The 26,661-nt window shown below is 40.2% G+C and overlaps 1 protein-coding gene across 1 annotated transcript in view; it reads left to right on the top strand.

Moving 5' to 3' along the window:
* The window catches only part of LOC139723326 (histone deacetylase 4-like), a 92,893-nt gene that overhangs the window by 42,689 nt on the left and 23,543 nt on the right, over positions 1-26,661 (top strand). Inside the window, exons 5-9 of the mRNA XM_071634588.1 lie at positions 3,675-3,795; positions 6,824-6,942; positions 21,861-21,998; positions 23,279-23,388; positions 24,155-24,295. Coding sequence (XP_071490689.1) covers positions 3,675-3,795; positions 6,824-6,942; positions 21,861-21,998; positions 23,279-23,388; positions 24,155-24,295 — 629 coding nt within the window. The remainder of the gene's footprint in view (positions 1-3,674; positions 3,796-6,823; positions 6,943-21,860; positions 21,999-23,278; positions 23,389-24,154; positions 24,296-26,661) is intronic.

Raw genomic sequence — 26,661 nt, 5'->3', positions numbered from 1 at the left:
TGTGCATTAGAAGTACATGTAGGTTTGAAATCTAATTGAAAAGAATCAAGCCCAAAATCAGAGCTTTGTACTTCGTAAGTGAGCTGGAGAATTACAATGGGCCTTAAAATTAAGTTTTAGGTGCAACATCTTTTCGATCATCTTCTAATTGTGACTGAAGTAGGCTCCAATCATCAAACAGTCTTAGTATGAACCCTTTCCTTTCGCAAATTAAAACTGGTATTTACTGTGCCATGTAAACCGCCCATTGTAAAGTATGACTGTGTATAAAGGCATTCAGATTTTGTTCCACAGTTTACAATTATGGCCTCTCTTTTTCCAGGTGTTTTTGTAATCTAATTAGTAGTCAAAGCAATGGGACTTTTTTTTTCCAATGCAGAGCAAATCAAATGATGTACAGAGCAAATTGTATGTGCAGAGTGTGTACATGTATGTTAACTTTAGGAAATATTAGCCAAACAAAAAACATTTGAGGGCAGTTTACATTGTTATTAACAACTGCCAATTGTCTGTCGATTGAGGAACATGCTGATGTCAGTTTATGTGCAAATATGAACGTTTGCTGATGCATGTCGTGTTACAGCCTGCTAATGTCCCCTGTATGTTGGATGTACACAGCATCGAGGAATAAAGGTCACAAATCGCTTTTTGCCTGACTGACTTTCAAGCACTGACTTTAATACTGATACGCTGTTTGAAGCCAGACAAAGTCAGTGATTGCCCTTGTGCGAGTTATTGATTGTCATTTAATGGTGTACATTATCTACATAGATAACTGTTCTCTTGTAGGCTAAAAGGAGAGTTGCATAAATAGTACTGCAAACATGTCTGTCTGTCCATATTCGCACTTGTGTGCGTGTGTGTGTGTGTGCGTGTGTGTATGTGTGTGTGTATGTTTGTATGTGTCTGTTTGTTTGTATAATCTGTCTTGGTGAGTGAGGGTATGTTCTGATGGTAGATGTTGTATACACAGTATGTACACACCAAGGAGGTACTAGGTGAGCTCACCTAGTACCTTCTCGTGTACAATTGTACAATGTAATGTACATGTATCTTTGCAAATATCCATTGTTATCACTAGTGTAGTGAATTTTTGGTTGCAGTGGCAGTCTGGGTACTGTATACGTCATATATTTCGCGAGTCTAAATTTTCGCGAATTGGGAATTCCCGACAATTTCGCGAGTGGTTAAATTCGCGATCGTGGAGTCCTGCACTGAACGGAGAAATGTACACACGTATGTCACATCCACACCGGGATCAGAGTCAATATTTTTGTGTGTTTTTAATTTCGCGAATAGCACCCGACTTGTGAAATTCGCGAAAATAAAAACCGCACGAAATATTTGGCGTATACAGTACGTGTATGCAAAGAAAGAGACACTTGCAATAATGCTGTAAGGCAGGATAGGTCTAGAGAAAATGATATTAGTATTCAAGGATGGAGAAACTAGGAAGAGATTAATTAATTAGAACATGTTTATTTCTGTCTCTCTCACCTTCTTCTCCCCCCCCCCCCCCCCCCCCCCATGGTAAAGATATGTGATATTGGTTCCTCTTTGTCAAATCGATATTGGGGTGAAATTAAGTACAATCATGTTTTCCTTGGGTGTAACATTTTCTTTGTCACCTGCCCTATCTTGAATGATATGCTATTAAAGGACAAGCCCACCTTCATATATACAATGATGTATGTGGATTGAGTGAATGCAACAATATCAGTAGAACACATCAGTGAAAGTTTGGGGAAAATCCGACAATCCGTTCAAAAGTTATGAATTGTTAAAGTATCTGTGCAACCACTGCTGGATGAGAAGTCTGCTATAGTGTATAATGTCACATGTGTAGAATGATATAAGGAAAATAAAAAGAGAATTTCACAAAACTTTACTTATTAGAATAAAGTGCACATTTCTTCGACTTGTCACTGACGTACATGTATGTTAAGTGTGATATTATTCCCCCTGCCTTCTGAAAGGGAGAAGTCGAGTGTTCTTTTGTTATGCGAGAAAAGTAAAATTATGTTGAATTTTCTTTATACTTTCTTTATATTGTTGTACACATGTGACATCACAAGCTGTAGTAGTCTTCTCATCCAGCCGTGACTGAGCAGAAACTTTAAAGATTCATAACTTTTGAACAGAATGTCTGATTTTCCTCAAACTCTCATTTAATTGTTCTACTAATATTGCTGTATTCACTCAACTCACATGTCTATGAAGGTGGACTTGTCCTTTAAAGAGGTGGGGAATCTCTTTGTGATAACACACTGTGGTGTTTTTGTTCTTGTTTTTTGTTTTGTAAGCTCTGTTTCATCTGCCATTTGGCATGGAATGTATGGAGATCTCACATATGATGTCAAAGACCCTGTTATCAGAAAGAAAGAAAATAAAAGGACAAGACAAAAGTAGAGTTTCTTACTTGTTCTACTGTCAAGCAATGATATTTTGATTTAAGATATTATTTTCTAGAGCTTCTATATTGAGTTAATCATATCGAGTATGAAAATCATAGGATCTTTAATAGTGAGACTGTAATCTATGATGAGGGTGTGTGCATACTGTGTGTGTTTATTTGGCATTATCGGTAAGATAATATCACTCGGAAAGTGCTTGAGTTCACAGTCATGTTATACTTTTTTTTCTTTAGTAACTGTTGTAATCAGTATTTCCTGTTATTTATTTTTGTTGCTTTCAGCTTTCCCATCATAAACTCATTCGGCCTCGTGATTTTCATATTTGGAATTTAATGCCCTTGAGATATATATGTTGAATGAGGTTTGCACTGGCAGTGAACCACATAGGAAAACTAAAAAAAGAAAAGAAAATATGGTCAGATACCCAATTGCCGTTTGCTAATATATACTTTGTTGCGTATATAAAAATGTTTGGCTGTGTTCTGTCATAGGTTGCATGTGTGTATTGTGCTTCAGATGATCCCTCGTTAACACGTGAAGCTTTTATCACCTATATCAAACTGCTTCTCAACTCTAGATCAGGCGTGATTGTGAAAATCAAATCTCAAAAAACTTCCATGTCAAGATACTGTGGATGCCAGTACAAATCATATTGAAAGAATTCTTGCAACAAGATGAGTACACTAGTTTGTTGAAGACACCCGGCGTATACAGTCTGTCCTCGATTGTCAGGCCATCTCTCATCCAGAGATGTACAAGTGATTTTAATCTCAATTTAAACTCTTAACACAATTTACTTATGAAATGATATTCTCAGCAGAAATATGGGATGAATTCAAATTATTAAAATGTTGCAATTTCAGTAATAAAGGAACTATGATTTTAAGTAGGCTAGCATAGATTACGTCACCATTGCAGTGTGAGCTACCCACCTAGCTACCACGGGGGTCGGCAGCTACATGTACGTATGTACATAAACATAATTTCTGCCATATCCGTCGAAATATCGGGACTGGTGCTGGTCCCGACATTGCCAGATAGCATAGGGCGGACTGTAGATAATTTTGTGTGGTGAATGATGCTACAGACTCCTCAGCCGTTTGAAGAACGTCCCCTCTGTGCTCATTAAAAGTTCAAATTTTTGTACGATGATGAGACTAATACTTCTAAACTGTGTCAACGAATATGATGGGTCACCTTAAAGTAACTCAATTTTTTAACATTTCTCTCTCTCCTCCTTTCATCCCTGTTAAACTCCAGGTGCAGTCGCCTCAACAGAAGTGAAGGATAAGCTACAGCGGTTCCTCCTCAACAGGCAGCAGAAATTCAACGATGTCAGTGGCAGCGGTGCCCTCAACCATTCACCTCCGTATAGGCACTGGTAAGATACAGGCATCGATGATCAAATTTAGGCTTTTAATAATGAAAGGGCTCTGAAAGTTTTAGGGTCTACCAGCTTGGATCAGGGAGGTGCTAGAGAAGGAGAGACAACTACTGCTCTCCTTTGAAGTCATGCGCAGCACCACCGAGAAGTTATGCGTTCAACTACAGGTGTTACCCATGTGCTTTGACAAAAGAGAGCATCAATAATCGGGACTAGCGCTCTCACATCTAGAAATACTTGCCCCTACTGCAATTCGCTCTCTCTTTCAATGTGATGGCAGCAATAAATTTGTGTACCTTTAATTGGAGCAGCGAATCAAAATGCAGTGTAAAACTGACAAAACAGCAAATAGTTTAAAGCACGCTGGAATACGCTTTAGCGGAGTACTTTATTTGAAAGATCAAAATATCCCAGATTAAAAGATAGAAAACTAACATGCGGAAATGTGCGCATTATTGACAAATATTGGGTTTTTAAGAGGGCCTAATTTTCATTTCATTTCGATTTGTGCATTACGAAGAAACTAGAAATACATGTTTATAATATTGAATTCTTTCCTTAACTTTTCTAAATCAATTCGAGTATTTCATTTAGAATTTTACGGTGAAATAAAGCTTGTAATTCAACGAAAGGTGGAATGTGTTCTTCATCTCCAAACTTTGTCTTGCAACTAGAGCGGTGGCGAGCATGACTTCAAAGCGTAGTGGAATGCTAGACATCCCATTGTAACGCCTTGAACCCAAACATGTGTTTGCATGAATTACGAAGAGTTGCCACTCCATCTCTGTAACACCTCCCTGCTTGGATGCAGTCCCTTTGTTTGTGTTGTACAGTATTGATTCTGGATGCACTCCCCTCAACTTGTGATATCTTTCCTCCTTCATTATATCTCTCCCTCTCTCTCTCTCCCACTCTAATCATCTTTTCTCTATACAGTGCATCCCAGAAAAACGGGACCAAGTGTATTGTAACATTTTGTGATCACAGTAATAAATTTGCTTTATGAGAGATGTACATGAGTGAAAAGATACGCTTCTCTTCTTTCATTTGATGCACAACTCGATGTGTCATAATTCAATCGTGACTGAGTTAGAACAATGGACAATGGTGCTACTAGATTTTCGATTCCAAGCTCTAATTGTGACTTTGAGTGAGTTTTACACGCTTTTTCGGTAATCTTTTATATGCAGAAAAGGAAATCATAGCCTTAATGACAATTTTTTTTTTTTAACTTTCATATGACGCTCATGCATCAAAAGGGGGAAAAAAAGCAAATTAATGCCTGTTAGAGAAAATTTGATTTGAAACTATGCTTCAATTTTACCCAGGTAGATGGATAGTTAGATAAGAAGCAATTTTTAGCTTTCTGGGCTTGGCTAATAACAATGGTCTTTATGCTTTGATGAATTTATACAAACATGAGGGTGGGGAGTGATAAAAGGAAATTCACTCGTGCAGATATTGAGTCTATTGTCGAGTGCTAAATCGGGAAAGCTGAATGCTTGTTTTTTAACTATCTGTCGAATAGGTAGAAGTGAGGCATGTCTTCATGCAACTTTTTCTTGAGCATGTATTATTCATATTTTACACATAAGGTCTCATGTGAAAGAAGAAAGTATGGATATTTTGGATATGAACTTTGCCTTTTGAAAAGATAAAAGTAAAAGTCTGAAAATCTTGCTCAAAGTCACAATATGCATGTGCAAATGAAAATGTGGTAACATTACTGTCCATTGTTCTAACTTGGTTGTGCACGAAATATGAGTATTGAGTCGTGCATCAAATGAAAGAAAAGAAGCGCCTGGTTCTGTTCATGAGATGTGCATCAAATGAAAGGAAAGAAGAGCCTGTTTCCATTCATGTGCAGCTTGTAAAGCAGATTAATGATGATGACAGCAAAAAAGTTGCAAGGAAACTTGGTTTCATTTTTTTTGGGGACTCACTGTATATCTCTCACCATCTTCTTTTCTCTCTTGCCTTCTCCCTCGCCATCCGCGTTCTCTCGTCATCTCTCTCGCTCTCTCCATCTTCTCTCTCTCTCTAATACTCTGTCTGTTAATCTGTCTGTCTGTCTCTCTCTCTGCATCTCTCCTTTCTCCCATCTGCGGCGGAGAGACCTGGGGAAAATGGGTGACGTCGTCTTGACGAGAGCGAGACGCGATCGTCACCCGTCCAGAGCACGCTGCCCCCTCGGAATCTCATACTCTCCTCCAGCGCAATTAAAACAACAGCAAACCGGCAAGCGAGGGCCGGGGCAGACCTGCCGTTCGCCATGGCAACGTGCGCCCCTCATCCCCCAAGTGATTGCGGAATCTTTATTGCTCTTCCCCGCAAAGCGTCTCGGGCTCCTGGCCGTGCTGCGTTTATTTTTGGCGCCCCGTAAACTCTGACAGCTTGACTATATTTGGCGCAGCACTACTGCAATTTGACCAGCTATTTTTGAATATTTATGAAAAATTCTTACCGGGTTACAGTTTTGTGTGGACATGTCGAGGACACTTTTTTTCTCTCTCTTTTGTGGGCTTTTAGCTATCTATTTTATTTGTATCTATTTATAATCTTGTTCGGTCTCTTATGATCCCCTTCAGTAGATTTGCGATGACGGAAACAATCAATTATACAGGAGGTGTAAGTAATTAACTATTTTTGGACCCTGGTAAGCTGGATGGAAATTTTCAACTTGTTCACCTGTTCAAGTAGTATTTGTGGATGGAAGTCATTTTTAGGATTTGCCATCTCCTTACCCCCTAAAGCATCACAAAAGCCTTCATGCTTATATTACCAATTCTTTTTTTCCTTCTCTTGTTTTTCAAGTTCTTGTTCTTTTTTTTTCTAAAGTTATATCTTTTTTCTGTCTTCTTTTCTCCCTTTTCTTGTTTTAATTCTTGTCCTTCTGTTTTTCTTTTCCTTTATTTCATTTTTCTTTCCCTGTCATCTCTGTTTTAAGCGTCTGTGCTGCTGCTGTTTTTGTTTGTCGTCTTGATTGTTTGTTACGACAAATGCTCTGCAAATTCTTTATTTGCAGGACGCCTCCGAGTTCCATGGACCACCACTCCCCGCCCCACAATGTTTCGCCCCAGTTCCACCATCAGCCAATGGGCTTTGGCCAGTACGACAGCAGCAACTTTCCGCTGCGGAAAACAGGTAGGCGTTTGACTAAGCACACACGGTGCATTTTCTCAGTTTTTTTTTTTTTTTTTGTACCACGAACCTTACCTCTAAATATCAAGGAGGGGGGGAAGGAAGTGGAATGAATAAAACGCAGAATGACATGATGAAATTGAAAAGCAGATGAAAGCTTTCATTTATTAAAATCGACCATAGACGATAATTATAGTAGTGAAGGGGTTGTTCAGACTGGGGGAGTTAGATGAAATGTCATTCCAAATGCAGTTATATACCCCATTAGTTTACGAATTCATGAATAGTCACTCATGTGCACAAAGTGTTTTTTTTTTTTTTACTTGAAATGGGCAAAGCTTTGTCTAAATAGTCCACCTGGAGCGTATGCCAGAAAGTCGGACAACATTGCGAAAATCATCTCGGTATTTTGTTTTCCCATACTTTATTGTGTCAACATGGCATAGATATTTTTGTGTCCTCCTTTGTAACCACCTATTATTGAGTTGATTGCTTTCAAGCGCATTGCATCTATTTTCTTCGCTCTGCATCCAAATCGGGCATCACCTTTACGTGGACTGATTCTGCCCATGAGTATTCACAGTGGCCTGTTACACATCTTTCACAGAGTCGTGGGCTTGCCCTGCATGCCCTGCATGAGTGGTTATCATCTCCTTGCGCGGCGGAAGGATTTGATATGTTTCTACTTTTGTCCGCATTCGCCCACTTCTATGCAAATTTATTGAGAGCGCAGCTTACACGGAATACCCGATCTCTCCCCGCACTATAAAGGTTGACGGATTTGCGGCTCATTGTCAAGTTTGGAATTGGATGAAAATATATTGACATATAAATGTATATCTCATCGTCTCTTCTGGAAAGATTAGTGCTAAGGCGGGGGAGTTGTTGGGAATGAGAATTTTACGCAGATTGAAAACGTCCCACAAATGGTGTTTCCATTTTGATGCACCTTCAATGGAGGGATAGAGGGACCAGGCAAAGAGTCTTTCCCAGTCACTTAATCTCCGTTGTGGTATAGCTTGAATTAAAAGAAAAACAAAAGATAAGTGAAAGTGACCACAAACTCTGAGAACTTTTACGAGGCTGAAGTCTTTCTGGTCTGTAAGAAGAATTGAAGAGAGTCATTTCATCTCCCTTGTTGTATGCTATTATTTTTTTTTTTATTATTATTTTTTTGCCGTACTTTGCCAAATTAATTAATTTCCCTTTACGTCGCTGTAGTTAAAATCAGACAAACCCGTTCGAGTTTTTATGCTGCCATGCTCCCACAAGATACGCCATTTCCAAACATTTTTTCCCCTTTTTTTTTTTTGGGGGGGGGGGGGGGGGAGGGTGGGGGAGGGGAGGGGGAGGAGGAGGAGGAGGGGTCACACGAATGGAATGTCACGGGCTCCATTCTGTCAACGAGAAGTTTCTGTACACATGTATCTCTTCTAGTTGGCACAGTGTGCGCAGCGAGAGATGATAATCATTAATCACGTGGCTCTCTTCGATGTTGTGATGTCATATTGAGAGGAGAAGCCTGCAAGTTCTCTCGAAGCACCTGTTGCGCTCGGAAAGAGAGAGAGAGTGAATGTACAAATTCTGATAGCGTTTTCAATTCCCCATTACCAAAAATCAAGAGAGGGTTGCGTTTATAGATCTGACCCCTGCAGCGTTCGGATGCCAAGTGCCAACGTAATTCCTTGTACAGCCCTTCCAGGCTTGCGAGGGAGCCCTTCGACCTTCAAAGTGGGGGGGGGGGGGGGAGGAGGAAAGGGGAGGAGGAGGAGGAGGAGGAGGAGAAAGAGGAAGATAGGAGGGTATTCAGGGAAGGAGCTCATGGGTTTGGGAAGTTTTCATGTTTGACATCATTCCTGTGTGGATTGTGCAGAGGGCAACAAACTTTTTGAGCCCGCAAAAAGTAGCCCAGCAGGATGTGTGACTTAATTCAATAACTTCGTGGATGGCAAGGGGAGTAGTGGGGGGGGGGGGGGGGGGGGGGGGGTTGAAATGACGAGAGGTTGTGGGGGAGGGGGTGGAGGGCGCTCGTTTTTAGGAAGAAAGAGAGAGGGTGACGAAAACAGAGATAGAAAGATATTACTGTGGATTTTAATTAGCTCCTAGCTTTTATAATAGGTAGAATCTTTCCCTTGCATTCATGGTGACTAATTTGCCCTTAATATTCAAGCCACGTTTCTTCTGTTACACTATTCGCAGTGAATGCTGAGTACCCGAGTGGACAGGCTTTAACTCCCTCTATACAATACAAGGCCACAACTCTATTCTCTGGAACTGACATGTTTCCATTCACAAGGTTACGACCCAGTAAGGATGTGGTTGCACCCAAAATGACGTTAGCTACCCAACCAAATTCAATGTCTCGGTCGTCAGAATGTCAATTGTGGACTCACTGAAATCTACTACCCTCCTCCCCCCCCCCCCCCCCCCCCCCCCCCCCTTCATCCCATTTTATGAGCATTGATATACAGCTCTATACGGACAGGACAGGAAATTTGTACATAGTTGTATGCATTTGCAGAACATAATGTCGATTTTAGATTTCAATTCATTTCCTTTTATGGTGAAGCAGTTGATTTGTTTTATGCATCAATCTTTTAACATGCTGGTAACTGTACCACCCTGCTTAGACCGTTCTGGAAGCATGGTCAAGTCTTCTTGGGAATTGTTTTCTTTCTTCCATCATAGATTGCACCAATATCAGACATCTGTCTCAAAAGAGTCGGACTGATTTGAATCTGTGCCAAATACACGAAGCATGTGCCCCCTCGCTCAGAGTAGAAACAAAGTATGCATCCGAATAAAGCTCCCTGTGCTCTGAACCAGAGCTAGTTGAATACATCGTCGGTATGGCATTCGGCAAACCTGCTGTGCAGTTTCCGATGCAGGTATAACGTAAGCTCGGATAACACTATCAGCCATTAGATTAGACAGTATCATGAAACTGTTTTATCAGATGCACCTTGTAGGATACTACGAATTCAACTCACTCAACAAACAGCACACACACACACACAAAAAAAAACAACAACAACATAATGATTACTTGTTAACTCTTTTGCGCAGTCCTTCCTATTAAAGCTTAGTCATGTTAATCCAGTTTGTTTAAAAACTAAGTCACTTGTTTTGTTTCTGTCAGTTTACCTGTCCTTTATTTTTATTTATGTATTTTTTTTTTTTTTTTGTCCACAGCCTTCTTCCTTCACTTGAAATTAGTATGATTCGGTTATAATGACAAATTCTTTAATGGACAGAAAATCGGATGAAGAACTAAGATATACTTTTGCTCGAGCATTTGCTTGCCAGACATTTTGAATATTATATTTTGCATATCATATTGCAGATGAACTACTTGCCCAACAAGCCTACAATTATGTGTCTGAATGACCTACATGTATGGTAGTTCAGCACTTCAAAAGAATTGATTCTATAACATTCCTATTTAATCAACCCTACCCTCCCCCCCCCCCCCCCCCCATCGATGTTAACCTGTTGAGGATAGACTGAATTTGCTACGACGCGCATTTCCCATAGACTCTTGCCTGAGTATACTCGGGACTCGTCCGCAGTGGGTTAGAAACGCAAAATGTTAACCTAGCAACCCCACCTCTGGAAGAGCGTTGTCATTCCAAGGCTCTTTTTGACCAAGACATAGTTTTGTGACACCCTGGATCGCTGAAGCGTGACAACGTCAGAAACCGTGCCAACACCTATATCAATTTTCGAACGCTGCATAAAGTATCCACTCTACTCAATATGATATGATATCATCCAACGAGGGGGTTTGGAAGCGGAGGAGTGAGCCTCAGATACCGATACCATGTGATAAATGGACAACCTCTGGTCTAAATTTAAACCTGTCGTCGCCGGGAGCCGTCTTCAAAAGTGCAAGCCGGTCCAGTACCATCAATCACGGTATATCTGGCATCGTCAGGAACTTTATCGCAGTTTGTCTTCTTTCCTCTTCTTTCTTGTCGTGGAGGTCAACGCTCGCAGTTGTAGCACCTCTGTTGCTTGCTTGATACAACGTGTACTTCAAGTGAACAGCAGCATGTTACATATCTCTGACTTCATTGTTCAAAAGCCCATTGATACAAATTGTGCAGGAAAAAACAAATGAAAATAAGGGTATGAGATCATACATTGATGTGATTTTTACTTTACAGTCCGTAATAACGATGACATTCAATGTACACAGGCATAGAACCAAACGCAGTATGATTAAACATCTGTGATATGAGGCCATATTTATAAACAGTCCTTATGTTCACTCTATTATGTTGTGGCCTCTGAAGGGATGTATTCATTTTTAGTGATCCTTTTATTTATCAAACATTCATGCCTGTAAAGTTTGTATAGATTTAGTCAAGTTCCTCCATCTGAAATTTATCATGATCCAGATTGAGAAGTAGGCTGGGTAAACAAGTATTCAAGAGAAAATTTAGGCACCAAAGTCTATATGGTATTGTACTTCAATTCTTTGGTGAACTTGAACTAATGTTTGATAATTGAAATTATAAAGATAAAAGAAATTCAAGTGAGACTAAGGGGGGAGAGGTAGGGTATGGAGCAGACATAAGTGATAATAGTGATGCTCTATCAAGTTGAGTTCTCTAGTCTGTAAACTCCAGGGCCATTTCTCTCTTCTTGACCTTTGCACATCTGGAGGAAGGCATCAATATCAATCTTACAGGGACTCTTAAGGGCTTCAGCAAATCAAGGCTTCCGACATTTATGTTGCTGCTCGAGTGTGGGTGAAAGATCGAGTGCGAACATGACAGCTAATATATTTCTCGGCGGGACAAGTACGATGACAAAGAAAGAAATAGAAAAGGTATTTTGACCCATAATCCCTCTGCAGAAAAAAAGAACCCAACAACAACAGCAAGTACAATTGTAGTGCTAGGTTCCCCCCCCCCCACCACCACCACTACTGAAAAGGTATGTACATATTTTGCTGAACCCCATATAACATGAATAATGTGCAGACATTTTGCTCAGCGTTCATCTTACTTTAATGAAAGGTTATAAAAGCAGGAGCTTGAAAGTAGGGAGAAAAAGAAGCGGGAAGAGTTTGGGGAAGGGGAAAGATGAGGTGGGAGACAGAGAAACAGTATTGGATGAAAGAGGATGATATACTAGGTGAAGGAGAAAAGGGAGATAGCAAAAATGAAAGAGATTTGACTGTGGTTAGCTCAGCGAACCGGTAGGCCTTCATACTTGTCCTCTTCTCCGCATGGGTAACATTTTTGGCAGCTGTCCTAGCAGCGATAATGCTCCCAAAATAGTAAACGTGCTAAAGTTCAAATCGGTCAAAGTATTTTTGTTTTGTATTGTATTGTTTTGTTTTGTTTTTTGTGGGAGGTTTCTGTTTTTAGTTTATCGCTGACCTCATTTGAATTGCAGAGCATTGGGGGGGGGGGGGGTGGGTGGGTGGGGGACTATTGCACAAAAGCTTTGAACCCAATCAGTAGTCAACCTCTAGTCCAGCCATACAACAGGCGTTTTCACATCAGCCCGATGTTTCGAAATAGCGCGCTATTTTCTGACTTGGGAAATTAATCCGATCACGAAATAGCGCGCTATCTGATAATGTGAACACAAATTAGCGCGCTAATTGTATCGCTCTGATTGGGAACATTTCTCGAGTCCAACTCAGGAGATTTCTGAAATAGCGGGATAATTTGCGAACTAGCGCGCTATTTGATAATGTGAAAACGCCTCAAGAAATTAGTGCGATGCATCCCATCATGCCTAGCGTATGTCACCCGCTAAAGCGTGCGCTTATACTGGTATACCCGACACTGTTTGCGCATGCTCAGCTGTCGAATTAGCTCGAAAAAATTTCGGGCTAATTCTCTTTGGGCTGATGTGAATAGGAAATGAAATAGCGCGCTAATTTGCGATCGCGAAAAAATATCTCGAGCTTGGATTTTTATCGGGCTGATATGAAAACGCCTAATGCAATCTCTAGATTGTGTTTGCCAGCTTGTACGTTGAAAGGAATTTATCTTATGGAGTTCTTGACACAATACATAAAATAATCACACTTGTTGATGGACACTTTACAGCAGTATGTCACTGCCCCCCCCCCCCAGCATTGCTCAATATTTTTTTCTCTCTCTCCCTCTCTTCTGCCTTCTTCTGCATTAATTTAGTTCTATTAACAAAACACTTTGTGTTTCATGCCAAACAATATCAACTGAAATTGTCTCTACCCTATAAGGGTAGCCTATCTGCAAATTTCCAGTGGTTGATTGCTATTAGATGATTTGGTATGTTAGAGGTCATGAATGACTGAGCTTGCTACTTGTTTGTGAACTGAGGACACAAGCTGGATAAGTACCATTAGGGTTAATTGCTGAAATTTTATTTTTTGTTTTTTTTCGGCACACTTTGTCCCACGCATTCACGCCATGATGCTTTGTTTGCTTGCTTAAGTCTTTTCCATGCAAATTCATTCATGCATTTTGCTGGTGAAATGTGTTGACAGTCAGCGAGATTAAAAACACACAAAATTCATTGTACCAAATTGAATGTGAAAATAAAAATTCCATTGGCAATAAGGTCTCATAACCCTTAAAGGGGGTACTCTAAGTATGATATGGACATGCACTATGATTATGGATAAGAATTTAGAAGGCACAAGGAACTCATGTAGGTTTATTGAAGTGCCTTGCATGCAAAGGTAAATAGCAAACTCTAGGTATGTAAACCCACTCTTCTGCTTTTCGTGTATATAATAAGAAGGCAACCAAATTATGTAAATTGTATTACTTGAAGTGTTGGATTTTTTTTTATGCGCGTAAATGATGAGTGGAATCGAGTCCTTGCAGCGGAATCGAGGTGTCCAGTGCGCCACTGCACACATTTCCTGCGCATTTGTAATCTTCCTCTTCCCCTTTCTAATAATAGCGAGTCCAATCAAACATGGCGTAGTCAGGTATGCAAACAGCATACATCGTTTGGCGCAGCAGTAGAATCCTTGGTGCCTGGATCAGCCATGACTATTTTTAGCCCTGCTTGAGCAAACAGTGCGGTTTGCAGCGCTGCGGCCAGTGTAAACCCGAGCAGGAAGAGACAAACAATTGAGAAAAAAAGGAAAAGGAATAAGGTGGCCTGTCATTGCATATTTTTAGTATATTTCGCTGCATTTGATGCCTAATTGTTTAGCGCTTCCTCATGCATTTTCATTGTCATTTGAAAGCAGTGCTGAAGTTATATTTGACCTGTACTGTTGCCATGATTCAGTTTACCAGCACTGGCTACTTTTTTTCTTTGTTTTGTTGTTGTTATTGTTGGTTAGTCTAAAACCTACTGTACACTGTTAGTTTAAAAGGTGGCACAATGCAGGTATTAAAGCCTGTCACCACCACTGACAGTTTATTTGCATGGCATGTCAACCTGTTGAAGACTGGTCCCATAAGTACAGTCTAGCAGGTGTCTATAAGTTAATGGGGAAAATGTCATCTTCAACGGTTCAATAGCATTTTGAGGTGGTAGTCTCGGGAAGTTTTTACAAATCAGTGATCCACTTTTGTCTCTTTGAAAAAAATCATCATATTGCATTCTTTAACAGTTTTTAATTTACAGTTGGAAAGCATGAGATGGTATGTTCATGCCTCTTTTCGCTCTGTGAAATGCAAGCCAGGGTGGCAAGGTGGCTTAGGTGGTAGCATGTCTGCCTTGCAATCAATTGGCTTGGGTTTTTAAAAGCCTTGTGAGTCTTGCTATAAAGCAGTGTTGTGTGCTATCATGTTCTCTTCTCTAGTGAGAGGTAAAACACTCTGTACCCTGGATGGGACATTAAATACAGGTCCCAGTGTGAGAGAGAATCACAACCCGTGCACGTACCAGATCCCGCTTCATTCATTCATTCATTCATTCATCAGAGAGAGCAGGGTGTAAAGGCTGGTGAGGTGGTCCTCCCCAAATCCACACATACATGTACCAGTCAATCATGACGGGTACAATAGTACACAAGATAATGGACTGTACTCTATCCTCAAAAAGACGAAGAAGAAACCTCGTCATGTTTATGCAGTGATGCATGCCACAATGATTTGTAGGTAAATTTTAATGATGCCTCTTGAGTTTTGGTGATATATAGGGGCCTGGGTATAATATCTTTCTTCAATTCCATATGGGGGAAATGCACATTTATCATAGCCTTTGATGTATATTATCCCATCATGTGAAAGCAAAACATAGCATTACTGCTGGAATTTGTTTAGTAGGGTTCTCTATTTGCTAGTCAAGTTTAACCCGTTTAGTGCAAATTGCTCAAATTCCCATAGACTTTCTCGAGGACACCCCAGGTTCCCGAATGCAGGGGTTTTATGGCGGGTATAGAGATGGTTGCCCATCCCGTGTTGTGACCTCACCGCCATATGCTGCTGCTAAATCAACTCATTAGTAAAGTGTCCATACTTGATGTGCTATCTTTAGACAGCCAATAGTGCTCTTACTGTTTCGGTTTCCGTATTCCGAATGCCCATGAAGACGCATGGCCTGGGAACGTGAACAGAATGCCTTTTAAGTCACATAATAGAATACTTCGATACTGTGGCTTTTGAGCTTTTGTGTCTTCTTTTTTAATGCTTGGCCTGGGCTCAAGGTTTAGTACTTCAGTGAATGACTCATGTATTTTCAAATATGCAGTGTTGATGCACGTATGCACAGTTCATTGAGCATTTGGAATGAACTCGGCATTTTGTGTTGAAGGCAGCTCAAATACCTGGCAGTATCAAAAAGTCAAATAGGAATCTTTTGTTTTATTCATGGCTTATCCTTTTTCTCTCTCTTCTTTGGGGGGATATTCAAAAGCAATGCTGCCCTTGAAGGCTACAGGAGAATGTTGAATATATAATAAGTGCAACAATCATAGGAAGATGTATCCTACATAGAGAAGCTTTTGATAGGTACTGAAACAAGTGCAATGAATAGCTTTTATAGTGGGGTTACACAAATATTATTCTATTCTGGAGTGTCAAGGTTATACCTGTAAAATGAACATGTTGAAATAGCATTTTGAGTGAACTCTTGAAGATGATATCCTTGTAGCATGCCTGTTCCATGACTACCAGCATATATATAAAATGTTCACTTTTTCAGTAACATTTATTCCCTCTCATTCAAATATTACTGAAGACAGCGATTCAATTTTGTATTACTGTACAATGTAAGAAAAAGATATCACTGATCACAGAAAACAAAAGAAGTTCCTCTAGTACGTGGTATTTATGCGCTGTGGAAATAAAACTTTTAAAAAGTTAAAGATTTAAATACACATTTCATTTTTCATCTGTAACAAAGAAATGAAATTGAAATTGTTCAGCAAAATTACAAAGGAATAGTAGCGGGCTTTGCCTGAAACTGTCAAGCCCGTTTCCCCAAGCAATTCTACCTAGCCATCCTTCAAATTAGCTGTGTACCTCAACTGTCCAAAGCGACCCAAACCCTCCATATTTTCATTCATTAAATGTACAATCTTTTCACACACACATGCAAACACACTCAGACACACATGTGCTATTCATATATTCATGAGCATAATCTAAAGACAGAGGAAGCTGAAAGTCAAAAACCCTTGTAAAGATGCAACAAAACAAGATTCAGGCCTGTGAGATTTGCTTTGAGAATTGCTTGGAGAATTCCACATTACGATACCTGCAGGCTACTATAAAAGTTGGAGCATGTGTTTGCAGCATTATTAGAACCTGTGTACTCGTAGCTTATACAATAGTTCCGCGATAGGTTGCGTTCAAACTTCCCCAGATATTTTGCTTTTGTGTTCCCGTTTCCTGTTCTTGTGAAGTGAATTGCGCGCGCCGTCCCAGGGCAGCTTCCTCTTTCGGGGAAGTCTCGAAGACGACGTTTGAATCGATATAAAAAGCTTGGAGAGAAGACAAACTGCAGCTGCGAGCATGAATGCGTGCATGGCATTGCATTCTTAATTCCCGTCTCTCGGTATAGCAGCAGTATCTGCAGAGAGTGAGCAAATGTGTTTTAAAGGATGGCATAATTTTGGTTGAGATGGGGGATTCAAATTTGAACTTTTTGTGAGATAATTAGAAACTACCCAAGAAATACAAATGTGTGGAAGAGCATACAATTCTATTAAAAGAGCAATTCAAAGTCATTCAAATTCATGAAATTCTTCCGTTGAGAGGTTTTATACAACTAATTGACAAATTGCCGTACATCGACGTATGCCCATGATTTTTCTTTATCGTGGCTACTACTAAAACACTGATCAATTCAGTATTTATTTACGAATTCAAAGTTTATTTGATGAAAATTTGGTTTTGAAATGGCTATGATATCCAAAAACAAAGTAAAACAAAGTGGTCCTACAAAAAGATCGGTCTCACCTTTTTTTAGGCCCTCTTTGTTTTTGGATGTCTCGGCCATTTCAAAACCGATTTTCATCAAATAAACTTTGAATTCCTTGTAGAATTGTATGCTCTGTCATATTTCATAAGAGGTTTCAATTATCCCACAAAAAGTTGGGAACCTTGTGCCCCATCTCAGCTTTAACTATATCATCCCTTTAAACCTCCATTAGGGAGCCCCAATGCCTGAATTTGCAGGATTTGTGACAATGTACATGTAAAAACAGAGCTGTAGAATTAGAACTGTTCATCTTTGCACAAGTTTTGTAAGTGGACCTCCTACCCATCTTTCAAAACTTCCATGCTAACTGTATCCACAATCAACCAATATAAAGAATGTACAGATGTTAAACAAGAACTTAGCGACTGTCTGTAGCAAACCTCCCTTCTGTTTTTTTCTTTCTTTCTTTCTTTTTTTGGTGAGATAGATCCACAGTAGAAAGATGGTGGCTGATAGGTTCTGTAAAATCTTGACTTGCATCACTTCTTTGAGTGAATGTAGCTCTCCCTTTCTCCTTCGTACACTTGATAGGGTTTTGCATATTAAAGTCAGGTGCGTGCTTACTAGCATACAATGCTACTTGTTTTGGGGAAAGAAGAAAAATACACACACAACAAAACAATGTGCATGTCCTTCATTGAGAGTTATCAAAAGCGAACTTTCTGTCCAGGCTCAGAAAAAGGAATACTGCATGAAAAATCTGCAGGATCTGCCTCTGGACATGGAGGGATACCACTTGAGTATTAAAGTGTCATAAAAAGGAGGGACTGTCCCCAAATCCTGGAACACAATGCTCCGGGTCATATTACATGGTGTCCAAAGAGGTTGAAATACGTCATGTGTACCTCCTTCTCCCCCACTTAGGGAGTCACTCCATCAGATGAAATATGGTATGAATGCAATCATGAGGGATGATTTCCATTTGAGCAAACTTTTGCTTCTTTTCTGTTAAAGGCCATAACAATTTAACTTTCTTTCTTTATTACTATTCCCATTGTTACTATTGTCATTGTTGTCATGATAGTTGTTATTGTTATTATCAATACTATTGTCATTAAGCTGTAACTTTTTGTAAAATGTGACATTATTGTGCTGCATTCGATTCAAGTTGTCTTGTTACATAAGGGAGCATCTTACATGTGGGGGTGGAGGAGGGTTTGGTTACTAGGATGTTGTGTGTGTATGTAATGTCGATCCACTGAGTATATCTGATGAGACTCAACTGCACGCCCTCATGTCATGCATACACAATCAGCTATGATACCAGGCTATCATGCCTGGTGCATATCAAGAGTGTAAAGGACTCTCCTGCCCCGTCAATTTTTCTGCACTCCTTGCTCTAGGATATTATATCCATATCCCCCCTCTCACCCCATCTCTCTCACTCACTTAGTCTCTTCTCCTACCTTTTTTCCCTTTTTTTTATGTATTGATGGGTTCAGCTATTTTTAGCTGCCCCGCTGGAGCGGGATCTGAATTATTGATCGATACACAACTTTTCCTCGCCCCGGTTGTTCTTGTTGTTGCCGTGCGCTGCCTTTGCCCACGCTGACCTTTTCCCTGCTTGCACGCTCCAGTTTCTCTTCCTTCTGAGTCTGAAGTGCGTTCAGCAGTCTGGCAATTAATCAAGGTTGGTGGCAAACGAATTTCCGCGCTGAGGAAATTACAACCAGCCCTCGCCTCTTATTGTCAAAAGGAACTTGAAAGAAGAGAGAAAAACTGGGTCCCCGCATTCTGCAGCTCCAGCCAACCTCCAAATTCAGATGATGTATATATATGTCATACCTTGACGCAGGGTTAGCTTTTTCTTCTGTCCTTAAAAAATCTGAAATTTGCAGTGACTCTGTGATTTGCTGGGCAAATTGTTTGTGCCCACAAGGACCTGCAGTGAATGATTTAGAGGATGGGGGATGGAATTGATGTAGCAAGATTAACATTAATGAGTCAGAATGCAATGCATTTCCCTGATATTTGTCAATGCATCTGTAGAAAAATATGCATAATGGGGTCAAGATTTGGTAACTGTTTTCCAGGGGAAAAAAAAAAACAAACTCAAATTTCATCCAATGTTTTAGAGCGTTGCAACCATTTTCGCTTTCACTATATCAGTTGCATCGACCAAAACTTTTGTGATGTCATCAGTGGAATACAAAGTCATGATGAAAGGATTAAGTTGAGCGAAGATCTGAAATTGCATGCTGAATGTGCATGGTTTGGTGTTTTGTTGTAGCCTTTTTTATATATATAATATATATATATTTTTTTTTCAAAGGGGTTAAATGTTCACTTCAGTTGCAAGTTGTCAGTTTCTTTTATATTTCTTCTGTTTGCTTATCTTCAGCATGTATATATTCCTTCATATGTTAATTAGAATGTCCGAAAAAAATAGAGGGCTTTATCATGGACTTTGCAAATGGTTAATGTAATTAGTTCATCATGTAGTAGTTTTGGCTTCATTGGATTTGGTGATCTAATTCTGACTCTGCAAAAGAACAACAGCAAAAAACTATTTCCTCCTTTTGTTTAGTGGTCATTCGACCTGTCCTGTTAATTTCCGTAAGCCTATTTTAAGATTCATAGGGAATTTTTGAGGAGATGAGATCAGGGTGTGATGCTGAAATGACTGAATACTTGACAATTTTAAACAGATATATACACTTGTATTATGTAGGTTATATCAACTTTACATTTCACAAAGAAACTGATTGAGATTGTAATCGTTTGTTCCCGCTCAATTCAGCAGCGAGGGAAAACCTGGGGATTTCCCTTGGACAGGTGTAATCACTTTCAACAGCCTCTTTCTGCGTGTAAGGAGGATGGGAAAGAGATTGCTTGTTACCATAGCGACGTAGTAAAGTCTGTGGATGAGTGTCATAGAGTTGTTGCCATGCCCAGGGCGACTACGTCAGATTTGCCTTCTGAATCTTTCCAGAAAAGACTTATAACACATCAGTGGCAGTGCTTCTCTCGTTCTTTCTCTTCTGCTTTCTTCTTCTTCTTCTTGTCATTCTTGTAGTTGGTATTGTTGTTGTTGCACTTCTTCTTCTTCTTCTTCAACATCATCATCATCATCATCATCATCATCATCATCATCATCATCATCATCATCATCATCATCATCATCATCATCATCATCATCATCATCATCATCATCTGCTTCTTCATGTTCTGCTTATTCTTCCTCTTGGCATTTTTCCCCAAAGGAGTGTAGTCACGTTTAAGATTTTCACATGAAAATGAGCACACAAAATGTGTTAATTTTCATCATCATCATCATCATCGTTGTCATCATCATCATCGTCATCATTATCTTCGTCATCATCATCTACTTCTTAATATTCTTCTAATTTTTCTTGCCATTGTTCCCCAAAAGAGTATTTGTGACCGTGCACCTCAAAACGAACATAAAGTCGCACACACTGATTTTGTGTGAGGACTGAAAATAAGTGAAATGGGTCAACCTAGCCGAACTTGACTTTTTCATATTTTCTGAAAGAGCGGGTCTTCTTTTACATTATGCTAAAATTTGGTATCATAAAACGGGCAGGAAAGTGTGTTTTTTAGCAGTTTATCTCGAACATTTTTGGTAGAATAGTGTGATTAGGTGTGTCTTTAGAATCCCTTTTTCATTTCTGAAAAACCTTGTCCACACTCTTCACTTTCAACTCTAATAACTTTTGAAAGGATAGGGCTACTGCTTTGAAAGTTGGCATTAATTACGGACAGAATGTGTTAATGAGGCATGCTTAATTTCAGTTTAATCTAATAATCCCTTCATTGTTGTTACTCTGGTGGTTTACTTCCTGTTTTTTTGTCCCATTCATCACACAGCCAGCACGGTTTGGTAAAGATTAAGCGCTTGAATAGACACTGTACTTCAGAGCCTCTATTCTCAGTTCACACTTTTCCTGAGTTTGTGCTTTCTTTCCAATATTTAGATAGGTTAGGAGAGTCCATTTGATTTGAGTTATACATCATTTTAAAGCTTAATGTCTGCTCTTTCAGAATATGGTCTTAACTAAAAATTCATGTCTGGCGACTTTTTGTTTGTTTTGAGGTGCAGAGTCACATTTGTTCCTGATACTTGCATGAAAAAATGCACACACAAAGTGCTTTTTAGCGTGAATGGAAGGGCTCCTTAGCTCATGGGAATCCATCCATATGACTTTCAAGTGGTACTATTGAGTAACATTCTTGCATATATTTTTGTCCTTTTAGATTGGAAATGAGAGCTTCTTGGGAATCATGTATTTTCATCTTCAGTATGTGGTACTAGTGTAATTTCCTGCGCCCAGGGTAATTGTCTCAGAAAGTGTGAACTATTGTTCAGACTTTTTAGTCATTGTGAAATATTCACCAGCTTTTATGTGACAAAGGTGGATTAAATACGGGTAACGTACTGAGATTGCCCCGTTATTTTGACTGCAGTTGTAAGAATCAAATGAAAAGCTCCATCTTTGAACTCACCTCCCTCACCTTATGCTACTTTCTCTCCTTCCCTTTCTGTCTCGTGTCTCTCAATGCAGCATCTGACTCCAACCTGAAGGTGAGATCGCGGCTGAAGGAGAAAGTGACGGAGCGGCGGACCCACGGGAGCCCACTGCTAAGGCGGAGGGACGGACCCAATGCCCTCAAACGCAAACCGCTTAGCGGGGAGCTGAACTGTAAGTCCACCGACATGGATGAGTTCTTCCACGGTTGCATGCAAATCTTGTTTCAAAAAGTAGCCGCAGACAACTCACTATATATATATATATATATATATATATATATATATATATATATATTTTTTTTTTTTATTATTATTATTTTTTTTAAAGATTTCAGTTGTCGAATCAGAAAAGGTTGTTGACATTTTGTCCATAATGCCAGAGGGGTGTCTACACCGTAGTTTAACCCCCAATGTGCTGCATTTAGTATTTACTTGCCACTGGCGTGCGACTGTGCAATCATCCTCTATACCTAAAAGGTTGCATAGTGTTGGGATGCTTGATTCCATTCGAAAGAAACAACATAGCCCCCTAGTTTTGATTCTTCTTTTGCTAGTCAACAAGTCTTAAGAGGAATTTTAGAGCTCTCCCACACTGCTGTTGCTGTTGTAACACTCGTTGACACCAACCAAAAATGCTAGCGTTTGGTACTATAGAAGCGTGGCGATCTGCTCTTGTTGACTGTTGAAATGTTTGTGCCTGTACAGCTCGAGCCATGATATTTTGATACCAAGAATAGTGGGTTGAATTGAGCCCATGTGAGTTGACTGTTTGGAATCGATTTGCTCTCAGTGATGGCAGATAACTCTACCAGCCCCATGCCCCACCCCCAGAGTTCACGAAATAAGTGTCATGCTCGCCCGCATGGCTGTGCATGCCAAGTATCACGGCAGCAATTCACTTGTGATCTACAATCAACTGCAGCCTCCTGTAATCCACTACATCCTAGAGTATTCTGGCAAGCTTCCCCTTTTCTTTTAACTGAGAGAACAAGAAGGGAATTGGAAGGGGGGAGGATGGGAGGGGGTAGAGGGAGTGAGAGGTTGTTAATAAAAGAGAATGAGAGAGGTGTTAAAGTGGTATATGTTTAAGTTGTCAGGGAATATTATAACAAGAGGTGAACTGTTTGCATTGTTTGTCATAGAGGAAGCTGCGTCAGTCTTGTAGTGACAGCTGTGTAAGGGTCACCAGATGTAGGTCATCGGGAGCAAGGAGGTTCTTGTAGCAAATTTTCAAAGTGTGTTGATATAATCGTTGGGCACAAATGTTCATTTCACCCATTATGAATTGAGTTGAGAGGTTACGGCTCTGACGAAGATTACGCATCCAGCTCATACAGGTAGAATTTAAATGAAACTGAATGAGAAGCACACACACTTTACTACATAGTTACGGAAGGATCATGTTAATGTGTCTGCATTTGTTGTTGTTGTTGGTATTTTTCTTCTTGGCAGTAGACACATCATCGAATAGCGCTCCTGGATCAGGACCCAGCTCCCCACTGAGCGGAGGCGCCGCTGGTGCCGACAGTCCCAATGGTGTACCGGTTGCTGCACTTCCAGAGGTACATTATAGCACTCGCAATCAACTTTTCGGAATTCTTCAAATCACCATTGATGCACATTTATCAGCTACTGTAAATGATTTGTGTGTGTGCGAGTGTTTGTGTAGATGGTTTTAATCAGCTAGTCTGAAAATCTCTTATAAAGGACTGAGTTGATCATGAATGCCCTTTCTGTTCCATTCTGTGAAAGAAGAACAGCATGTACAGGTTTTCAGTAGTTTTTCATTGAGCTCATGCATGTGAGTGCTATTGCTCAGTCTTTTGTAGGGATTTAGTTCAAGCATTATTCATTGAAATTATGTGATTTTCTAACCGATAGCTGACCTGACTGAGAAGTGTTGGTTGGCTGTGGGCGAATTTGAGATTGACATCGAAATCTCTAATCAGTCATTGCTTGTCCAGCACCTACAAGCATCTTTAGGGTACGGTTCAAATCATACTGTTCAGATTGAAAAAGCCAGGACAGGAATTCTGCATGGAAAGATTGGGATGTCTTTGATTGTTTCATGGAGTTTGCATCCAACTCTGTGGCTTTCCACCCCACGTGGAACAAACATGGGATTTGATTCCACCTCTTCATGATAGCGGACCCAGAGGAAATTTCATGTCGGTTTAGAAGGCGTGCAAATGACTACTTAGGCCACAATTGTGTCGAAACTTCATTTGGTTGTGATGGTAACCTTGTTTCATCTATTTATTCTGGTGGTGGTCCTAAATTTAGAGCTGTTGAGAATTGTGCTGATATCAACTTGTCCCTCTATTCCAGGAAGCAAGCAGTGCCCCTAAGATGCTACTGAAGCAACGCCTCTTCAGTGGACCTGCCAGCGACCTCTACACCTCACCCTCCCTACCGAACATTTCCATTGGAATTCCAGCTGCAAACAACCCTCAACACTCCCCTCCTTTGGTAAGATCTTCATTTACACATTTCTGTCTCTCTCTCTTCTTTTTTTTTCTCTCTCTTTCTCTCAAAACTTGCTTTTGAATCACAGTTCAACTCACATTAGCAGAGCATCTTCTCGTAGTCCTAATGTTCAAATGAGATGTTGAATCGAATCTCACAAATTTTGATACAGGCAGACCCCTTCAGCTTTCAACTCTGAAGGCTCTCCCCTTTGAACTCTTATTTGATATCCACAAATACTGTAGGTTCAAAGGTCATATGTACTGATTACTGAGGGCATAGGACATCACTGCAGAGAGCTCTGCGTCGATGCAGAGAATGCTGCAGTGTGTCATTTCACGACACTCCTACCCCTTACCCCTCCCCCTCCCTCTTCCTCCATACTTCCCCCCTTGGGCCCTCCCCCAATTTCTCGCCTCCTCAAAATTGGCCTACGCCAGTTTGGGGACGTCCTGTTGTCTGATTGCTTCATTCATGGATGGTCTCAACACGTTTTTGCCCCATGGATGTGCTGCCAAGTTTTGAGAGAGCTACCCCCCTGCCCGCACAGCCAAGTGTGGTATGGCGTGCAAGCAGAGGCCTCTCTCGCCAAGAATTTGGTTTCATTTATCAGATTCGCTCTCAGTTTTGAAGGAGGGGGAGAAATGCGCGAAATAACAGCGGATCTCGGTAATTGATCTCTGACTTTTGCGCTATTAAGCTAAGTGCTCCTCTCCATCTGTTGCCTGAAGTTTGTTCAAAGATGTTCAAAGTCCTTTTTCACCTGGCTGATGTCGTGACTTTACTGTTATTTTATTCTGCCTCATTTCATAATGTTCAAGTGGGTAAAAAACAAACAAACAAAGGAAGTAAATAAGATATGCATTCTACAGAGACTTTTCTAGGTTTTATTTCATTTCATTTTGTTTTTGTTTGTAGAGATCTTTATTTTCATATTTTTATCTTATCATATGAGCCATCATTCAGTTCAGTGATTTTTGTCTTGTGCTGTGAAGTGTACTCAGAATTTTGGATTTCTAACCTTAATGCAATATCTGGCTACTTTCACACCAGATTCACAGAGTAACTAGAGCTAGATGAAGAGAACATCTTTTACTTGTGATCAGGGACACACTCATTTGTAAAAATGAGACAAGTCACATGACAGTTACAATGCAAGGTTTGATTGACAATAAATGCAAGTATGACAGAGTACTATTTGTAAAGCTGTTGAACAGCACTGTTTGATGTACAACCTTGGATCATACACATCATACACTGTCGCTTGCCTGATATGTTGCGCTGTTAGCAATTATTCGTGACATCCAAATCATATGTTTCGTGTTGAGCAGAACAATATTCATCCTTCTTTGAATAGGAATGCCCTGTCTTCACTCGATTGCATTTGGCAATCTGTGGTGAGAATTCTAGGCAGATATTCTCTTGAGTGTTGTCGAATATGAACAATGTTTGTATTTCATCTGAAATATTGGCACTGCACAGCTGTGTATGTCAGAATAGATTGCCTTGGCATGCTGCCCTCCAAAACTTTCCCAGTAATTCACGAAATTCTTTCCCCTCCAGAAAATAAATAGTGAAGAAAAAAAGGAAGGAAGGAAGAAAAGACACACACACACACACACACACACACACACACAAAGATAAACACAGAGTGCATGGTGTGTTGAATTTCTCTTTTTGGTGTGTGGGGGTGGGGTTAGATATGGATAATTTGGGGATGGGCATACAGGGGAAAAATGGGATGGGGCGGAATGGAGTGGAGCGTTAGTTGCCAAACTTTTTCGACCATAAAGAGATTTGTGACTTGGCAACATATATGCTAAATGATCATGATAATGGGAACACTTCTAAAGTTGATTCTGCCACTCAAAACTCAGTATAGAAAAGCCAGTTCCCCCCTCCCCTTCTCCACCCCCCCCCCCCCCCCCCCCGAATCTTGAGTAGGGAATTGAGTACTAATGCCCTAAAATCAGTTTGCATGCATTTATTGTTGCTCAGTGGAGCTTTCTGGTTTCTGTATGCAACCTTTTCTCATCAAGGTATGGAAAATTTAGATTTTTGATTGTACGAGAATGAGTGAATTCATTGGTAACAATGGGTTCAGCTCAAGCATCAAAGGCAAATCACACTGGTCGTGTGGTGGGGTCACATCGCATCGAAATGTCGCGTCACCCCCCTATCAAGAGAAGTAGCACTCGGAGCCGGGGTGTTTTAATGGCTCACAAATAGATCTTGGCTCCCTACTCTCTATTAGAAGATATAGGCTCATTTTCATTTTATCGTGTTCGCCATAGAATTCATTGACGTATCTCCTGGAACCAGTGGAGTCTTACCGTAAATATTGTCTTAGTAAATAAGTTTTTTAATAC

This window comes from Diadema antillarum, unplaced genomic scaffold (assembly GCF_040938485.1).
Source record: "Diadema antillarum isolate AM-2024a unplaced genomic scaffold, OU_Dant_1.0 scf00000186, whole genome shotgun sequence".
Lineage (NCBI taxonomy): Eukaryota > Metazoa > Echinodermata > Echinoidea > Diadematoida > Diadematidae > Diadema > Diadema antillarum.
Note: the sequence above shows the minus strand (reverse complement) of the source record. Positions and strands in the feature narration are given on the sequence as shown.